The sequence below is a fragment of the Molothrus ater genome, chromosome 4 (assembly GCF_012460135.2).
Source record: "Molothrus ater isolate BHLD 08-10-18 breed brown headed cowbird chromosome 4, BPBGC_Mater_1.1, whole genome shotgun sequence".
NCBI lineage: Eukaryota > Metazoa > Chordata > Aves > Passeriformes > Icteridae > Molothrus > Molothrus ater.
Genome location: NC_050481.2, coordinates 7,995,178 through 8,014,373, shown reverse-complemented (window position 1 = coordinate 8,014,373; position 19,196 = coordinate 7,995,178). Strand labels below are relative to the sequence as shown.

The window sequence follows — 19,196 nt, the reverse complement described above, 5'->3', positions numbered from 1 at the left end:
GAATAGAGTATTCCATCCAAGAACTATATCCCTGCCTCTATCTAAGCTCATGCCTGGAGCTGTCGGTCTCAAACTGAAGGTAAACAACAGCAGGAATAGAAAACTTTTATCTGAGGCTAAAACACCCAACCAAACCCAAGAACTTGTTTAACCAGCTGGCTATGAGTTAACTCCACTGACACCAATAGCAATGGGAATATTAATTTTAATAGGATTTCAAGAAATATCAAGAAATATCAAATCCTGTCCCCATTACTGGTGACAAGGTTGGTATTTGTTTCTTCTCAGAAACATGTACAAATCACTGAAGTAAAAATTCAGTCTTCAATATGTGGCAAAAAAGACACATCAACAATGCTTAAAGTGAGAGTACAGCGCTATAGCAATCTAGAACATAGACAGCATGGAAATTTTTTTAAAGACTAATTTCTGAATTTATTTTCATTTTAAAATACAGCAAAATAAAAACCATTAGAAAACAGGATTATATGACAGACACTTCCTTAGAAAATAGCCTCATAGCCTCACTTTATATCTTTATTTCTTTTTCTAATGAAATTATAGAAGAGAGAGGATTTAAATTGGATTTATGTCTTGTGGTTTTTTTACAGTTTATCACTGCTGTTATTGACTCAATACAATTCTGAGTTCTGAATGAAAAAAGAGTTGTCTTTTCTATATCTAAACTCCATCAACAATACTCCACAGTACCAAGCTTTATTATTATTACATGAAAGGCCTTTTCTAAAAGTTAACAGAGTGGAAAAACCAGAATATTTTTCATTTTTGAAAAAGTTTATAGTTCATACTAAGACAATTTTTGAAATTTTTAATAATATTTTAATACTTTTATGTTAACTTATTTCATTGAATAACTTTAAAAACACACTTCAACCAGTAATTGTGTCAAACAACAATTGTGCTATACAAAAATTAATCTTTATAATAGATATTGGTTTTACAGAGGGCAAATCAGTTACTGATCCAACTTTTCAATGCATCCATGGAACTTTGAATAGTTTGTCGACTGTACAGGAAGCTTACAACAAACTCTGTGCTGTTAAAATTTCTTTATCGTCCCCCTACTCCAAATCTTTTTTCAAAGTCTTTTCCAGGTAATTGCTCTCATCGCTGCGACAGATCTTGGGCTCTGCATCAACTTAAGCTCATCTTACAGAACAAAATCCAAGCTTTGTCTAGAGCTGTTTGTCTTTGGCTTGCTGTTCAGCTCCTCAAACTTACCTCCTGGATAGTCTTTTCTGTCACTGCCCAACGCAAACTCCACCCAAGAACACGTCTGAGCTTCCACTGTCTCCTGCCTTCACTAATCAGGTACATTCCTTGGTGGCCTTGGCATATTCTTCACCTGTTTGCATCTAACCAGAATGTGGATGGAAACAGTCTGCCCCATTCCTCTTTCTCCAACCTTAAATATTAGCTAATTAGCTAATTCTTAAGTCTGTTTTAGGTACATTTTGATTATCACATGCATTCTTTCCTTTGGTAGATTAATTATGTTCTGAGAAGTCCATTTTCAAGAAATGACTGAGAATCTGAGCCCAAGGCTCAGATTCTCTCTTTGATTTACCAACTCACGCAATTTTATTTTTGAGAACACCTTAGATGCAGGAATATAGTAAACCACTAAAAGTACCTGAAAGAGGTGCAATGAATTTTCTGTATGACTCATGTTGGTAATTTCTACTTAAACAGCTCCTGCTTTGTGTCATGCACTTTAATGACAGCAGTAACAGAAAAAGACTTGCTCGTTGCTTTAGATACAACAGCTTAGAAGTCTGAAGGAAGCATATTCAGTGCTAAAATACAGCCCCCTGATTTCTGTAAGGAGTACTTTGAAGGAGTGGCATGAATCATGTCGCAAAATTATTTGAAGGAGGTCCTAGTATTGAACTCATGTTTCTAATGAACTTGTTTGTGCAAGTTCAGAACCACCGGCAGTCCAGACACCATTGCAGACTGCACCGTAAAAACCTGTGGTCAGTGACAATAAATCAAAGTATGTGGTGGCCTACAGTAGAAATAATTCCAGCTTTCTAACTGAAATACATGACTGATTATATAATTACCTCACTTATGGAATTGGACCAGTAAGAGCAGGCCCCGGCCGCTGGGGACTCAGGCTGCTATGGGCTGGTTATCTGGGAAGTAACTGGCTCAGCCAATGAGGATTAACCTCATGGACTCCTTATCTATATAAGGAAGTGAAATCTCAATCAAGTTGGCAGTTGCTGCATGAACACCGAGTGTCAAGTTACCTGTCTCCAAAATTCGGAATAAAATAATGCAAAACATCAGCAGGATGTTAAGATGTGCAAGAGGACTGAAAAGAGGGCAATCCCTCAAAGAACTTTCTTGGTTGTGATTACTCTGTCTCAGAAAAGAAAACAGCAAAAATAGCCACTTGCATCATTACTGACACAAATCCTGACAAATTGAAAGATGAAGTTGAAAAGATCAATGTAATTAAAAGAAGAGGAGATAATTAAGAGAATATATGATAAAAGCACATAAACTGAAAATGCTGTATGAAGACCTAGTAGCAATTTTTATACATTACAGCTTCAAAAATCTAATGATGTGTTTCCTAGTAAAGCAAACATGTCAACTTCAAAATCTAGAAAATGAAGTGATTTTGGCCTCCACTAAGCAAAATTAGCTTCTGAAATCTACTTTCACAAAACATCAGAAGCAAGGAGCTTAGCAGGATTCAAAACAAGAGGAGACATTTCTGCAGATTATATTTGCAAAACTTCTGTAATATTCTAACAGCATAAAACTTCTGAATATTTATCAAACAGGAGCTTTGGAGTAAATATAAACCATAAGCTTTGGGATATGACTCAATCACTCATACATAAAGGAAGCTTAGAAGCTTCTAAGGAAAGGAGCACAGGAATTATTCTTCCTAACAAAGTTCACTTTAAAATATATGGACAACCGCTTCATCTTATTTTTTTTTCAAAGAACAGAATCAGATAAAATTACTCTCATTTTTCTTTGCTACAAGATATGCTTCTGTGATATATAGGCAATAAACTCCAGACAAACAATATGACATGCCCTACAGAAATAAAATACTCATAGCTTTTTCACTCTATTGTTTCCAAACCAGGCAAATAATTATTACAGAGGAGTCAATCAGAAAAAAAAAATTGAAAAAAAGGGCATGTTTTTCTTTCTCTACTAATCATCTCATTTTAGACTCTCATGAAAACAGTTGCCATTTTTGTCTCCTTACAGAATTTCCCAAAATTATTCCAAGTTTTGGTAAGCCTGACCTGACAGGCAACTAAAAACTTCCATGTAACTTGTGCTTACCTTTGCATGCCCTGAACAGTTGTTTAGAAACAAACAAACGAACAGAAAAAGAGAAAACAAAGCTTAAAAAAGAGATAAAAGAAATCCCACCAGAACCACATGAGCAAACTACCCACCCAAAAAAAGGCAACAAATACATTTAAAAATACTTTAAAGCCTCTTTTCCTATACATGTGAGGAGAATAGACTGGGGTTTGCAAAGCCATGATAAGATTTTATATGGTTCCTAGGAGATGAAAACTTTAAGTTCCTTTTAATTTCTATCCACTACACTTTTTATTATACAAAAATGTAGACAATATATAAGCTAAATTTAACTCATTTCTCCCTTCCTACTTTAAGACCATTTTGCTTCCATTCCTGCTTGAAATTCTTTCCCTACTGAACTCTCTCCCTTCCTTCGATATTTTATTACTAGGGTTTATCTTTCAAAACCTCAGTAGCTTTAAAGAGCATGATCATTTGGACTTAACTGTATGATTTGCATTTAATAGCAGAGGATCATTCTCCAGCATCAGTCAATTGCAGAGTCTTGAATTCAGCAATACTTAGAATGACATCTGTGGAATTTACACTTTATCCTAAATTATATTTTAGTAATTACCAGTAGGGTCTAGAACTGTTTTAGGGTGTTTTTTTGGTTATTTTTCTATTTTGATTGCTTCACCAAAATACAGTGAAATCAGCTTTAGACAATATTGCTTCTGTTGCATGATATGAGCAAAACCATTTTATTTTCACAGTTTACATTTAAAACTTTATTTCCTTCTTTCAGCTTGGAGTCATATATGTGGCAAGATTGATCACATTATCAATTGAACAATTACTCAACCATTCAAACGTTTTCTGGGTTTCTGTTTTCTTTTTTGCCACAATTTATTAATCAGAATGCGTAATTCCAAATACAGAGTGAGGATCTCTATGACACAAGCAACATCATAAAACTGTATAAAGCTTTTTTAGTCACCCTAATGCCTTAAGTGACAGGAAGTGATTTTTCACTTCAATTTTGCATTCTTTCACCATGTTGTGGGAGGCTCTAATTTGATCAATATGGACTTCCTTAGGGCATGCTGTGCAGAAATATAACATCTGGGAATCTTAGCAGCCTTTGCTAATTGGTACTGAATGATTTCTCTGGAGCCTTAAAACCTGTGTGGATCTTGCCAAAAAAAGCCCTCTCTGAGAGGGCAATCCCAATAGAGAAGGTAAGTTAGCATTTTATAGATTCAGCACTGTTGTCACAAGCTCCCAGCTGGGTAATAATTAACACTGACTCCATGATTCACAGAAGGCTGATCAATCACTTTATTAAACTATACTTATTAAGAAGTTAATAACTTATTAAGAAGTTATTAAGAAATCCATTGCTTTTATGGATAGTTACAATACAGGTGGACCTAATTAGTCCTCCAATCCAAAACACATCACCACTGGCTAATTAAGAAACCGCCCTTTGGCAAACAAATCTCCGAAACACATTGCACATGTTCACAACAACAGGTGCAGCAGGTGAAGATAAGAATTGCTTATCATTCTTTTCTCTGATCTTATCACTGCTTTTCCCAGGAGGACTCCTGGGAAAGTTGTGTGCTGCTCTCTGTGGCCAGAGAGCTGCTGCCACACAGCGCTGCTGAATTCAAGGTAACGTTACCTTAGAGGTAACTGTCACCAAAAAAACCAAGTGATGTCACTCCACTCCAGTGCAGTACAACTTTAAACACCAAAAATCAAAGTAAAATCCAGAAAATTTTACTTAAGTCACCTATGATAGCCCCTCTTAGGCTTTCACGGAGGCCATATCTTCCGAAATTGGCTGTGAACAGTGAAATCAAGAGGAGAGAAAATTATGTTCATTCATCAATATTTTATCCTTTGGTTTATAAATTAATGGGGTTTAAAACTGATCTTGACTCATGAGGACAACCATCTAAACACTGTTTACAAAAGTCAAGCTACACTTATGTTCATATAATTACATTCCTTTATGCAGTAACTGATGGAGAGTAAGAAGAGAAAAGTTTCACATCCTTTTTGATGCACAATGAGGTAAATACTGCATTTATATGCATCTGAGCTACATTTTACTGACAGGTTTGGGAACTTTTTAAGTGTTGAAAATGAGGTACTTACAAGAAACAATCTTGTGAAAAATCCTTCGCTGGATAAGCATAGCGACAGTGCCTCTCTCAATGTGGTTGGTTCAAATATTTTCAAAAGTCATTATAAGTTTACCCAAAATCACTTTCATTAAATGCTACCACCTCTTATCAATACAACACGTTCACAATGCCACTGCTCAAAAACAAGTCAAGTAAATACCAACATCCAAATGTCCAAAAAAATCAAAGCCTACTCCCAACACATGCCATCAATGACTGGGGCTCCATTTCTCAACGGAAGTTGCATGGTAAGAAGAAGTAAAAAAAAAAAAAAAGTATTTTTCAGACAGTCTGAATGTTGCCATTGTTTCAAAATGTTTCATGAAAGAAACAAAATACAGACTGCATAGATTTGCACCAAAAAAAAAAAAAAGCCTAGCGTTGATCAGATAGGACAGTCATTTGTGACGCAGGAGAAAGCTTGCATGTGTGCTTTTTACTCTGGAGAGGGGGTTTAAGTTCAGTAATTTACATTTGAAATTTTCTTATGAGTTGCGATCACAAATGCCATGAGCCAAATTCAAGTATAGGTGGAATTTCCTTTCAGCCAAATCTCTTGCTGTGCTGACCCAGTTACACTGGTTGCATCTACAACTTCTATTGTATAGGGCAATCAACTTTCTGAAAAATTACTGTAAGCTAAGACTTTTTTATAATCATGAGGTTCAAAGAACCACTTGGCTAATCTTGCATGACACGTGTAAAATATCTGGACCAGATTTGTGTAAAGAAATATTAAAACCAGAAGAAAGGACTCATTGGAATACCTCAAAGAAGAAACAGAAATAATTTTGTAATAAAAACAAGCAAAGCAGACTGTATGACCTTTACTAGAACAATAAAAATTACCATATAGTTCCTAATAAAATTTCTTCCAGGGAGGCTTGAAGGATAAAAATCTTCAATTCATGCATTTCTTTAAAAACATTATTTCATGCTGAAATTCAAAGTTAAATACCCTTAGAGGTTACATATTTCAAAGCATCATGTCAGTAAATGAAAGGCTTTGGTTGACAATGAACACTGAAGTTTTATCAAGAGATAATCAATCTTAAGATTGTGAGAAAAGGGAATTTAAACTACAATTTTTAATGAATACTGAATAGCATTAACACTTACTTGCATATTTTTATAGGTAATTGCTTCAGACCTAACTATATTGAAGCCATAATAAAAAAAAACGAAACAGGCTGAGTATGATAAGTGGCTTCTGAGACAAAAATATTTATCCTTTTAAACTAACAGAGGGAAAAAGACACAGGGAAGAATCCTTCAGAAGAGAATAGCCTGGAGATGGTGCAGTGAATGTTTTGTCTGAGCTCAACACCCAATATAATAGTAGCATCCTCCTCACATATTTTACTAGATTACAAGTGTAAGGACTCCACAAGAACACACATCTTCACAATTATTTTGAGAAAGAAAGCCCAGACAAAGCTGGAGCTCCAACCCACACTCTTATATGATGATAGATGAAACAGATGCTCCTATTCCCACCATCTGCTAGTATTCTACATATTGTTGCTCCTTTTGGTTAGTCTTATCTCCTCCTTCAGACTGTATCAATCACTTTGTCTCCTTCTTTCACACCCACACTTTCAATTAGGCTTGAACAGCTCAACCACATTGGCAGTCAGGAAAATCAGAGGCATTTATCTCAATCTTTGTGCAACTTTTACTTCTGTTTGTTTTCAAATCTTTATTTTGGTGAAGAGAAAACCCCACCATGGTGAATTTTTACTATGAGTTTATCAGGGAGGTGAATTCTATAATATGATACAACAACAAGGGCTATTACTTGCATTATGCCTTTGGAGAGAATAATGCAGTAGTAGTAAAAGTGGTTGAAGTAATCCTCTACATTTAAAAGGCATTTACCCATGGGGCAAATGAAAATATGGGAAGTGCATGAACTGTGAGACTCAGTATAATCTATTTTTATTGCTTACTACAAGAACCTTGCACATAAGTATTCTCAAACAAGATGAGGCCATAAATGCCTGAACACAGCACAAAATTAATAAAATAAACTATTATAACAATTCATAGGAATTTTATAACCCATCATCACCATGCATAAGGATGTGTCAGTCCACTGATTTTATTAAAATCAAGATTCCAGTCTCCCACATGCTGTTCTATTGGCATATAAACATCACACAGAGGCAACAGATGGGGTAAATAAAAAAAGGAAAAGAGGCTTCATACTGCAGAACAAACAACCACAACAGGTTGTTTTGGGATATGACACAACAGGAAGGAATTGCTTTCAAGTGCACAGGATGGCTTTGGGATGCAACACTAGGTCACAGCATTACTCTTACACATGAGACCAGATGCCCATCTATGTGTTAAGTAACTTCCATGAGGAAGGAGGCAATATCTTCTACATCATCCATTATCACTGGAAGAAGAAGGCCTTGTCTTCAGAGTAGCCCTGGGCTACTTAAAGGTACTACTTAAAATAAAGGTGTTTCCCCAAATTTTATCAGCACAGCTTACAAGGATTCAAGGACAGGCTGCCATTTTAATCACTGCAGTGGGAAATTGGACATTCAAAGGCTTTTGGGACACCTGTGTTCTCTATTCTCCTTTTTCTTCAGGCCATACACATTGTAATGATTCTCAGAAATCTCTCTGGGTTACAGGGCCAAACATTAGGGTTTCAAACAAACATTACTTTGGAATCCTTTTCTTATGGCAACTAATTTAGATTAGCTAAAGGAATGTCATTTTTATCCTTAATGCTCCTTTATTCACTATAAACTTGTCATTTTTCATTGCATATGTTTGTCTATGTCATTAACTCCAGCCAGACACATAGCCAAACACAGCACCATGTTGCTCAGCCCCCTGTCATTTTCTGATCCTTTATAAAATGTTAATGCTCCAGAATATTTCTATTGTTAATCAAATGGTGGTGGTAACAGATTTAAAGTCATGACTGCACTTTAGCACAGTTCATTGCTCAGAACTTATGAGGTCACTGGAGTCCTATTGAGCAATCAATTCTGTTCAGTTCCAGCTGTAAATTCTTAGCAGTTGTGAAGTGCCCATTTCATACTACAAATAAATATATTCTAGCTCCTCGTTTGCAGTATTCAAAGTCAGAAAAATATAATCGATATTGCTGCTTCTTCCTTACCTTCTCATGTCCTCCTTTATGTGCAGATTTATTAGCTCTTTGGGAACATGGAAAGAGAGGGTAGTCTCAGCCATCTGCTCCCGGATCCGCATCCACTTGTTGTCAGAAGTAGGGAATCTATATAACTTACAAACGGGGTTTCTCAACACTGCAAAGAGCAAAAACAATATCACTGCTGTAATGCGGTTATATGACTCCAAAAATTTATGACAATCACCCGCAAAATTATTATATTATTTTCCCCCTAGCTTACAAAATTAATTTTAGAACCATTAAAATTCTACTAAAAACATTTAATTTTTATTTTGTTTTTATACCAGCATGTGGAGGGCAAGGTATTACTAGTACATCAATAAATCACATTTTACCAGCAGAGTAGGTAAATTTTGAATTCAGGTCATCAAAGTAGTGAGAATGTAAATCAGACTCTCTTTTCTTACATTTAAGCTGAAGTTAGGAAAAACAGAGAGCACAAATGAACAGTGAACTCAATACAGTCACCACCACAGCTTGCCAGCACCACTCACAATTCCAATAAATTGCACAGGACTCAGAGTTCAGCTGCATCTTCCCCTTGACATGAACACACAAATCATTAATACAAATTGAAGGTGTGCTTCTACATTAAAGGAAACTTGACCTTTGACCATATGGGAGTTACCTTGATCATTGATGCGGTCAAGACACTGCCACTACAGAGAAATAAATATAACAGCCCTGTCAATATGTTACATACACTGTTTTCAGATCACTACTGCAATGTGACATAAGAAAATCACATTTCTTTGTATTTTGGAAGATTATGTTTAAAACCCATCACATTTTTTATTTTACAGTTTTCATGTGTTGGCTACATTTCCGTTCAGATCTTAAAACGATGCCATATCATCTACTCTCTCCTTCCCATCTTTCTATTTTGGTTTTTTTTTCCCTGCTCTTATTTTCCAGAAAGATCAAAAAGGGGAAAAGCTGAGGAAGAAAAAGTTCTGTTCACTAGTTTGATAAGCTTACTTGGAGACAAATGATTGTCATTTAACACACATGTCCACAATATCTTGACTTGGAATGAGTTTGGAGAGCCATCCAAATCCACTGCTACCTTTCTGTCAAGCCTTCTGGAAAAAGCTGCCTTCCAGCAGGCTCCCACTGCTCAGCCACTGAGTGGTCTGTAACTCAGAGGAATACATTCCCCATGTGTGCTGCAGGGAAACTGCTGCCGTCAAGTGACAGCTACTAACAGACATTTCAGTTCAAAACTCCCCGACACCATTAATGTTTATGTAGTCTGATTTATAGAGAATTAAAAATAAAAGGTACCCAAACTGTCTTGTCTATCTAAGCAATCAGGACTTTTAACAAAAAATCCTTTAGGAAAGGCCTAAAAGAAGACCAGAGATTTAAATATACTGCTAATAACCTCATTGCTTGCAACTCGAAGAAAGGAGCAATGTTCAAGTGGTTCTACTGCTCTACATTCCCATCACTCTACTGAGATGTATTTCATCAGTAGTCTTTGATGAAAAACTATTGTTGGATTATGCCCTTTTCTGATCCAGAGATGGAGCAACTGAGTTTTAAAAAACTTTTATTCTATTTTCCATCTCTTGTGAAGGGTTATTATACAGATGTTATAATTTACGCCTTTACAATCAGAAGCCAACTATTTCTTAATTACAGTACATTATAAGCATTTCTTGCCATTTTATAGTCATTTAATAAGCCTTTTTAGAGTAATTTTGCCTTTAGTTCTTAGTGATTTTACTTTCAAAAACTAAATTTTCACTCAGTATTGTGAAATAAGCGAAAGAGATGCTTAATTTCTCTGACATACTAAAAAGACCAATTTTTCTTTACTACTAATACCCAAAATATCTCAATGTTCAAACATTTTTTTCCACACACTTTTAGAGTTTAAGGGTTCTCACCACACAGATTTAATTAGAGAAAAAAAAAAACCATCTCCAAGTCCTGTGCCTATGACCAACTTTCACCAAGCGTTCAGGCTTTATTACTTCACTTGGTTAAATGCGGCAGTGTGTGTTTCCTGCCATCCTTCTCTTCTGCTGAGATTCTTTTCATCAACGAAATCAGTCTCATCAATAATATTAACAGGTTTCTGACAATTCACAAAGCTGATGTATGGCACCAATCATCTGCCATTAACAAGGCAGGGAATGCAAATTTTCAAATGTCAGGGAGAGCTCAGGAAACGAAGGGCTAATTCAGGTCTGGCCTTAAACAGAAAACTGCCAAACCAGATGATAATTTTGAGTTGGTATTGTTTTTTTCTGTTGTGCCCCCTGATCAGTGTATTACCTGGACATTTTAAATGATGATGCCCCAGACACAAAAGATTCTTTATTTTACCTTTTTCTATCTACTTCCCAAGGAGTTTATCAAGTTTATTTTTTCCAAGAGCAGCCCTTAAATTCACACTCAGAATCTACTACACTGAAAAATACACATTAATCTGTGAGAACCTAATGCAAATATGTACCTGAAAAATCTCTTTCCTCCCATCTCCCCGCTGTTACCACCATCACAAAGATAAAAGAAACCCCAAGAAAACTCATCACAACTGCCCCAGAAAACCCATCACAACTGCAGACAAAGAACACTAAAAACATAGATTCAAAGTTGTGACTTTTATTGTTGCCAGAATTATTCAACTCCTCTACAGGTACTAGCTTAATTTTCAGGTCTTTGATTCAGGTCTGAATTTTCAGATGGGGATAAGTGCAAGTGTGTTGTAAGTTTTTTTAAATGGCCAAATCATATCTCCATGGGTTTAAGAAAATTGCATTTACAAAGTCAAAAAAAGCCTGGGAATTTTTCCCAAATAATCCCAATATGCAGTATGGCTAAAGCTTAGGATTGCCAATAAAAGCTGCATAGTACTTGATGTTTTCCTTATAAACAGAACTACTGAAGGCATGCAACTCCATACAAATCTCAGAAGTATCTTCCCCTCCAACTGTAACAATAATTAATTTCTAACTATAACAACTTGTCTAGAAGCAAATTCTAGAGGGCATGTACAATAAGAAGGGCAAGACTAGAACTGTTTTTTATAAAAAGTAGTGATTAAAATGAGTGGAAGTTTCATAAAGATAATCCTTCCTGTATTTAGACAGTGATCATGAGAGGCATTAAAGAAAACCCAAAATCCACGTGAACTGCAGTGGTTAAAAAAGAGAAAAACTCTGTTTTAAAAGCTTCTCTCTACAGCATCAAGCCTAAAAGTCAATGCCATATATTTACCCATCCATATTTTTGGACATTCTCATTTTTTAATATGAAGACCTCTGTGCTTTTTATTCCATGCAATATCTTTCACATTGCTTCCCCTGAAAGTACAATAAAAAATAATAAAAGATTGAATACTCTGGTTTTATTTTCATTCCCTAGTGAACATAGATCAAAGCACATCACTGTCATATATTAATTTGCTAACAGTGTTCCTATTTATATCTTTCTTTGTAGCATTGGAATATGATGTGTATTACCTCAGGAATAATAATTACAGCTTTCTTAATTTTGCTTAATTTCAATTACTTTCATTATATTTCTTTTAATTTAGAATGCAATTCGTTTACATGTAAACAACTGGCAAACTCTCCAGCATTATAAATAAATAACTGAATTTTGAGATGTAAATTCAATCTCTGGAGATATAGATGGAATAGTGATAAGGCTCTGAAATACATTGCTTATTCCCACTCACTCAATAAGCATCTCATAACTCACTGGAGGGCTGAGAGTTCCCTATCCTAAGATTTAAATTTCAGAAGAATGCCAGCATGCTTCTGTACCTACAAGTTTAAGGATTCGCAGAGGCTTTTTTTTTTTCAGTTTCATCATTTTGAAGGCCTGATAAACAAAAATAAACAGAAAGTACCAGAAAGCTTTACAACAGCATACACATGTACTAAATATGAATGTATATGGAAAACATACTGTTCTGGGGGTACTTCTGTATGAACACAGCAGGGAAAGCAGTGCAGGCACTGTTGATGTTATCAGGTTTCCTGGCACTTCTGCACAGGTATCCATAGGAGAAATCCAGTCTGTATCCAGGCAACACAGAGAGCCTTAATCCACAGGAAGCCCAGTCACGGAGGTATGCTGGGCAAGAAGTCTGATGGGTTGGGGAAAGAGGCTGACAGTATAAAAGGAGAGCTAAAATTTTTCTAAGAAAAGAAATCAGGAATTCAATAAAAAGGGTAGGACTGACAAAACCTGGAATCAGTGCCTGGTGTCAGCAGGAAAGTGGAGGTGATGCTGCATGAGAAGAGAAAGTCACAAATACAGGAAACAGACTGAAGACTAATTATTTATCCGAAAAAAACTTCCTGTGAGTGCAAACTCTTTCCAATATCCTGCATGCTGTCATTTCTTGCATATGCACCTCTTTCCCCTCAATTCTTTAAAAAAAGCCTGACAACCCAAAAATTACAAAAAAAAAAAAAAAAAAAGCTCTTCGTGATATGTTTGACTTTATAAACCCTAATAGGGTTGGGTGGGCTTTGGTTTTATATTGTGTTTGTATATGACAGTAAAAAATGTGAAAACACTGTCTAGATACACCAGAGAATCACATGGAAATATTCTTGAGAAATTGATTGAGACTTCAATATTCCCAAAACTGACATCTACCTTGGAAGTTCCAACAAAACACATGCACAACCTACAGCATTTTTCTACACAAAAGAAGTCAACAAAAAACCCCAATCAAACCTATACAACGGAGGCAACAAATAAAAAAAATCAGCTGTGAATCGGTATTGTTCTCTGACAGAAATGTCATTTCTTCAAGTCTCACTCATCTGGATGACATACAGAATCAGAATCAAAGAACTGCACTGGGTTAGATCAAATCCTTCCACTGGCCTCTGTATCTTGTGTCCAAGAAAAGCCATAAATATATACCTGGAGACACAAGATACCCTCCGTGCCCCCAGCTATTTCCAGTTCAGGAATTTCTGGAGCCAGATGTAGTTCCAGCACATTCAGAAATTCTCAATTAACATCTTTCTCACTTTGAATTGGTGAAAATAGATGGTATTTCTCTAGAACATACTTTTTCTGATTCTGATCTAATCTCAACAACTCACAGAAAAAAAATACAATATTCACACATATATGGAAGAACTTAATTTTTGGCAGTTTTTAGTGCTTCCTTCAGACTGCAAAGCTGATTCAGAAAGTCTTCCATATCAGAGAAGTCAGATGAAAAAGTTTCAGGAAAGATTTTAAAAAGTTGTAAAAGTTTGGTAACATTCCTCCTCAACTGTATGCAGCAAACACAGAATTCTTGACAGTGCTGTGGTTTTAGATGACCCACATAACTTATTTGTGACATTGTTATTGCAGGGTAATAGATATTCATAAACCTGGGCTAATAAAAGTTTTATGGCGCAGCATATCAGCATGTAATATTTCTCAGCATAATGAAAGAAAAACAGATCTAGTTTAACACCATGCACTCAAGCCCAAGTTGACCTAGAATTGAGAATGCCTTGCCAACAGCTCCCTTCGTTCTAGGACAGATAGTTTCCAGATCAATCTGAAACTGCCACTTCATCTGTTATGAGAGAGATTGATTGTCCTGGGTATTCACTTGCAAATAATGCATAATTATTTTACAGAATGCCATGCAACGACATGACAGAAGCTCATGATGTTAATTCCATGCCCATGGAAGTCACTGACAGTCTGATTTTCAGTCACTGAAAATCACTGAACAGTAAAGATGCAGGAGATGGAGATTTCAGCACTGCTTCAGAAAGCGCAATTGACCCCCATTTATTCAAATCTCTCAGTGAAATGATAACGCCAAACATGTATAGAACACTAAAATATTGAACTTAAACATCTATGCAGCATTTGTAGAGACATTTATGAGCTCTGCCACAAATCTGTGTGATTTCTTCAGGACCAGCCATAGAGTTGCCAGAGCTGTCTCTTACAGATATTGGAATTCTTACCTGCATTTAAGGAAGGCAGGTTGTCTTTCCCACTTATGCCTTCAGTGGCTGTACACTCACGAACCAGTGCACACTGCAAAAGAAATACAACCACAAATGTGACACATTCAGGGGGTCTGAGATAAACCCATGGCAGTTTATAAAAGGTAGGCTGAAAACCATGAGTGATAATAATATAAACTTCCAAAGTCTTACTTATAATTTACATTTTTATCTTTATATTTCTGTTCCAAGATACTGTAACACAATCAGAATTACAGCCAACAAAATGAAAAAATATGATCAGATGTTCCATAAGAAAACAGAAATGTTTCCTACCAGTATTATGGCAGAAATGTTGAGAGATAGTAATAGTTTAGTTTAACAATAAAAATATTATTATTTATTTATTTACTTTATTATAAAAATAAGGCACTTTAGTTTAAAACCATTTTTGACAAGTTCTGTGCTTTCAAAGAGGTTTCTTTAGACAAAGCAGTTTTCACATGCACAGTGCAAGAAAAGACTTCATTAATTTTTAAACAAGGGAAAAGCAGGAAGCACAAAGAAGTCCTTAAAATGTGCTCAGATTTTGTGATTCAAGTAATTTGTTATACAAGTGAATTGGAATATTGCTTTGATAAGATTAGTGCATGAAAGTATAAAAAGTTCATGGAAAAATCAAGCAGTGTACCCCTGCACATAGTATTTGTAATGCTCCTCCTACCCCCATCCAGAAAACAAATGGGAGTCTCCAAAGATCATAGGGAGCTCTGTTCCTAGGGCTTCCCCAGCTCCTAGAAGCTCAGTGGAGAACTCAAGGCAGAGAGCAACACATGATGTATCCTCTACCAGGCGATATCTGAAAATGAATTTAACCATCACCTTCCTCTTGTGTGAGCAATTCCTGCATGCAGTTCATCTAAAACTGAGCAAACCCAGTTCAAAACTTATTTATTTTTTACTAATTCAATGACTCATCATTCTCACAAGTGCATCCTCACTATCAACCTATAAACCAAGACTGTGTTGCAACTGATTTGTACAAACCAAGGACTCCTTTAAAGACCACAGAAAATACATTGGTCATGAGTCTGGTCTCTCTTTACAAGTATTAGGAACCCCTAGAAAGATGCTGTTAAAGCCTTCTGTGTCCCCCAGGCCCAACAGAGCTCATTAACTACATCTCCAATAACTGCAAGGAGTCTCATTCCACATTTTGCACTGGAAGAAAAGCAAAATAAAAGAAAAGGCTGAAAAAACAGCTCATGTTGCCAATATTGTGCAAGTTTTACAGCACAGCTTTGTGAAATCAGGAAGATTTCACAGCATTTGTTGGCTTTTTGGAACTGGTCACAATCATCTACTGTTTTAAAAAGGCACTGAAGTTCAGTGTGAAATTTACCCTCAGAATTTGACAGAAAAGCAGATTGATTCTGCTATGCAGAAAAGATATTGAAAATAGTGTCCTCTGCTCAAAAAATAGTCTTATATCTAAGTTCCAAACAAAAAAATACTGCATTGCCTGTAGCAATATTTCCTTTTATTCAGGAAGAAAAGAATACACCATAGTGTTAAGCAGTAAACTGTCGTATTAGGGCTGCAAAAAGTGCTCCCATTTAATGCAGATGATGAACCTGCCCCTTTGCAAGGGAATTTACCTCTTCTTTGCTTTGCCTGTCTATCATTCTTCCCAGCTTTTCAGTATTGGGGGCACAGATGGCACATAAAAATCAACATAAACAGGACTTCAAGGGCAGAAACCAGAGCAGCTATCCCAGGGAAAAAGAAGCTGTATTTATGGCATCTCTCTGGACAGCTTTTATCAGAAGTGATCAAATATATTCAGTCGAGATAAAAATAAGCTATTTTTTTCTTCAAGAAGGAAAGAGCCTAGGAAACTCAGGTTAGAATATTACTCTGTACATCATTTTCATGAATTTGGGTTTTTTTTTTTGTTGAGGGAGATAAGTTTACACAGTACTTTCTCCAGAAATTTTGTTTTAAGTTCATAACTCAATTTGGTAATTAGTATTTTAGACATCTGGTACAACAGATCATTCTAATTAACTTTGTGCAATAAACTGAGTTTCTACCTTTTGATCCTGAGTATCTGCTGTGATGTGGTCTGTTTCCCCCTCATCTAGCTCTCCCATCTTCATAAGATTGACTTCAATGGTACCAACTGTCTTTCCACCATCAGATGTTCTGGAAAAAAAAAACCAACCCATGACACTGGGTCACTTGCAGCATCAAATTCTTTCAATTAGAATAACATCAGTAAATATTTAGTGCCCTCTCCATTCTGTAAAGTGCAGTCACCGTTACTGAGCTGGTTATTTACCATCACAAACCAAATGTTAATAACAATGAGGCAAACTTCTTCAGAACAATCACAGTTTTCATCACAAAACTGAGGACAGGTAAGTGCTAGAAATGGTGCATGAATCACTGCCAAGTTTTCATTCTAGACCTTATCCTCTTTGTGGACCATTGGATAAAGGGCTGTAACACTGCACCAATATTGCACTTAGGATCTGCAATCCCAATGCAGAGTACCTGGCTTTGTTTCCTAACAATCTGCAAAGAAAGGACATGGTGTATGAATAAAATCCCTGCAAAACCAAAACAGGGAAACTGATCTGAATATCACGTTTCCCTTTGTAATCCCTCCACAGAGAAATTATTCAGAATCCATCCCATTTCTTGAACTATATGGGAATGATAGTATAGTTACAGGTGAATTCCTTTATTATCATCCCCATGAATAGTTTACTTTCAATTAATCAAAACCAAATAACAATTTAGATGTACATCACCAAGAGAAGAGCATCGTTGACCACCTTTTGGAAGAAACAAGGGTTTAAACTCCTGAAAGATACCAAATGCTTTTTCAGCTTGCACTGGCAGCACAGCACCAAGTTGATCTCCCCTGGCTTATTCTGAACAGCTGGATTTTTTTTTGGAAAGGAAGGAAAGAAGAGTAACTGATAGTTTCATAATAATGAGGAAAGGGTAACAAAAGGCACCAAGCAAAAATAGGCAAAAAGGAAATGATGAGACTAAGTTCAGCACAATTACAAAAACACAGCGAGGAAGGAGAATCAAAACAAATATGTGTGAGGCAATACTGTGTATTTTCTGAGCAGTGGAAATGAAGAGTGATGAATCAGGAAAAAAGAATACATAGAAAAGTTCAATGTCATAAAATCATAAAACCACATAATTATTGAATATGCTGAGTTGAAAGGGACCCATTAGGGTAAACAAGTTCAACTCCTACAGTAGAATCTCAAAAAATAGTTACCCCCAAGCTTTCAAATTAAATAATTATTTTCCTTGAAAACCATTAGGCTTTACTATGCACTCAGTAGAATACACTCATCTTGCAACTATACAAATCTGGTCTTCTGTAAAACCTTGCAAAATAAACATAATTCTTCATATTTTACATGTGAAAAACTTCATCTGCTCTAAGCCAAGTTAATTACTGACAATAAAGAGACTATTAAAAATTACCCAGTTCCAGATAGTTTTGCAATTGAAGAAGCCTATATTAATTTAAAAAGTACACAGAAGAAAAGTAGTAAGGGTTCAGTGTCCAAATTGTGCTTATGAGCAGAAATATGTAATAATTTTGAAAGGGCCTTCTGAATGAAGAACTTTCCCCTGAGTTGCTACAGCCTGGTGGTTTGACTTCTCTTCTCCTTCTTGCGTCCAACCAGCACCCAAACTGGGCTCTGTCAACAAAAGCACTGCAGCATTCCCAAGCAGAAAGGGAATACAGCAGATGTCAGCAAATCACATCTCTTTAAAAGCCACAGTGTGTGGTTATAAGACTGAACATTTTTCAGCAGCTTAAGGTGTTCTGATCAAAGCGTCAAGCGAATAAACTGATCCAAGCCAACAAGGCCTGTTGCTCCAGTAAAATGGAAATGCTAACTACACTTTCTCATCCTTGTCTCTTGTTCTTTAGAATCCTCAATATTTCCCTTGGTGCTATTATTAAAAGCTTGGCCTCAGTATGACAGTGAGCATTGCACTGTTTGCCTGCATGAGGAGCAATATGTATTTTGTATGGGTTTAAAAACAGTGACTGCTCTAATTTCACTTTTATATTTTTTTATTATTATTTTCTTCTCAGAATCACTCCTGTTCTGGTCTAACACATATTTAATATTACAACCTGTTATATGTGTTACCTGTTAGAGAAGGTAATGCAACACAATAAAACTAAACAGTGGGACTGGTTGCATTGTAGCTGCACTTCCTTCTCCAGTTCCTATCTCCCCACACAGAAATATGAAGACACAATTTAACAAAAAAGCCAACAACAACAAAACCAACAAATCCCAAACCCAAAGTTTCTTCTGAATGCTACAGGCATACAAATCAACAAAGAGCTCTATAAATGCCCAGGGCAAAACTGCTGTGAGCAGTGTCAGAATGTGATTTTAAAACAGCAGCAATGCTTGACAGTGTTCAGCTACTTGAAAACATGCATTTTAAACTTTCAAGCAATATCATGAGATTAAAATTTCATTTGAAAGAAAATTTAAAAAGGGAATCAGAAGTGATGCAGTG

At 36.0% G+C, this 19,196-nt stretch overlaps 1 protein-coding gene across 2 annotated transcripts in view; it reads right to left on the bottom strand.

Moving 5' to 3' along the window:
* INPP4B (inositol polyphosphate-4-phosphatase type II B) overlaps positions 1–19,196 on the bottom strand; it is a 286,348-nt gene that overhangs the window by 85,727 nt on the left and 181,425 nt on the right. For both annotated transcript variants that reach the window (XM_036383013.1, XM_054514677.1), the window contains exons 8-10: positions 16,709–16,820; positions 14,634–14,706; positions 8,647–8,794 (exon numbers count right to left, since the gene is read on the bottom strand). In XM_036383013.1, coding sequence (XP_036238906.1) covers positions 8,647–8,794; positions 14,634–14,706; positions 16,709–16,820 — 333 coding nt within the window. The remainder of the gene's footprint in view (positions 1–8,646; positions 8,795–14,633; positions 14,707–16,708; positions 16,821–19,196) is intronic.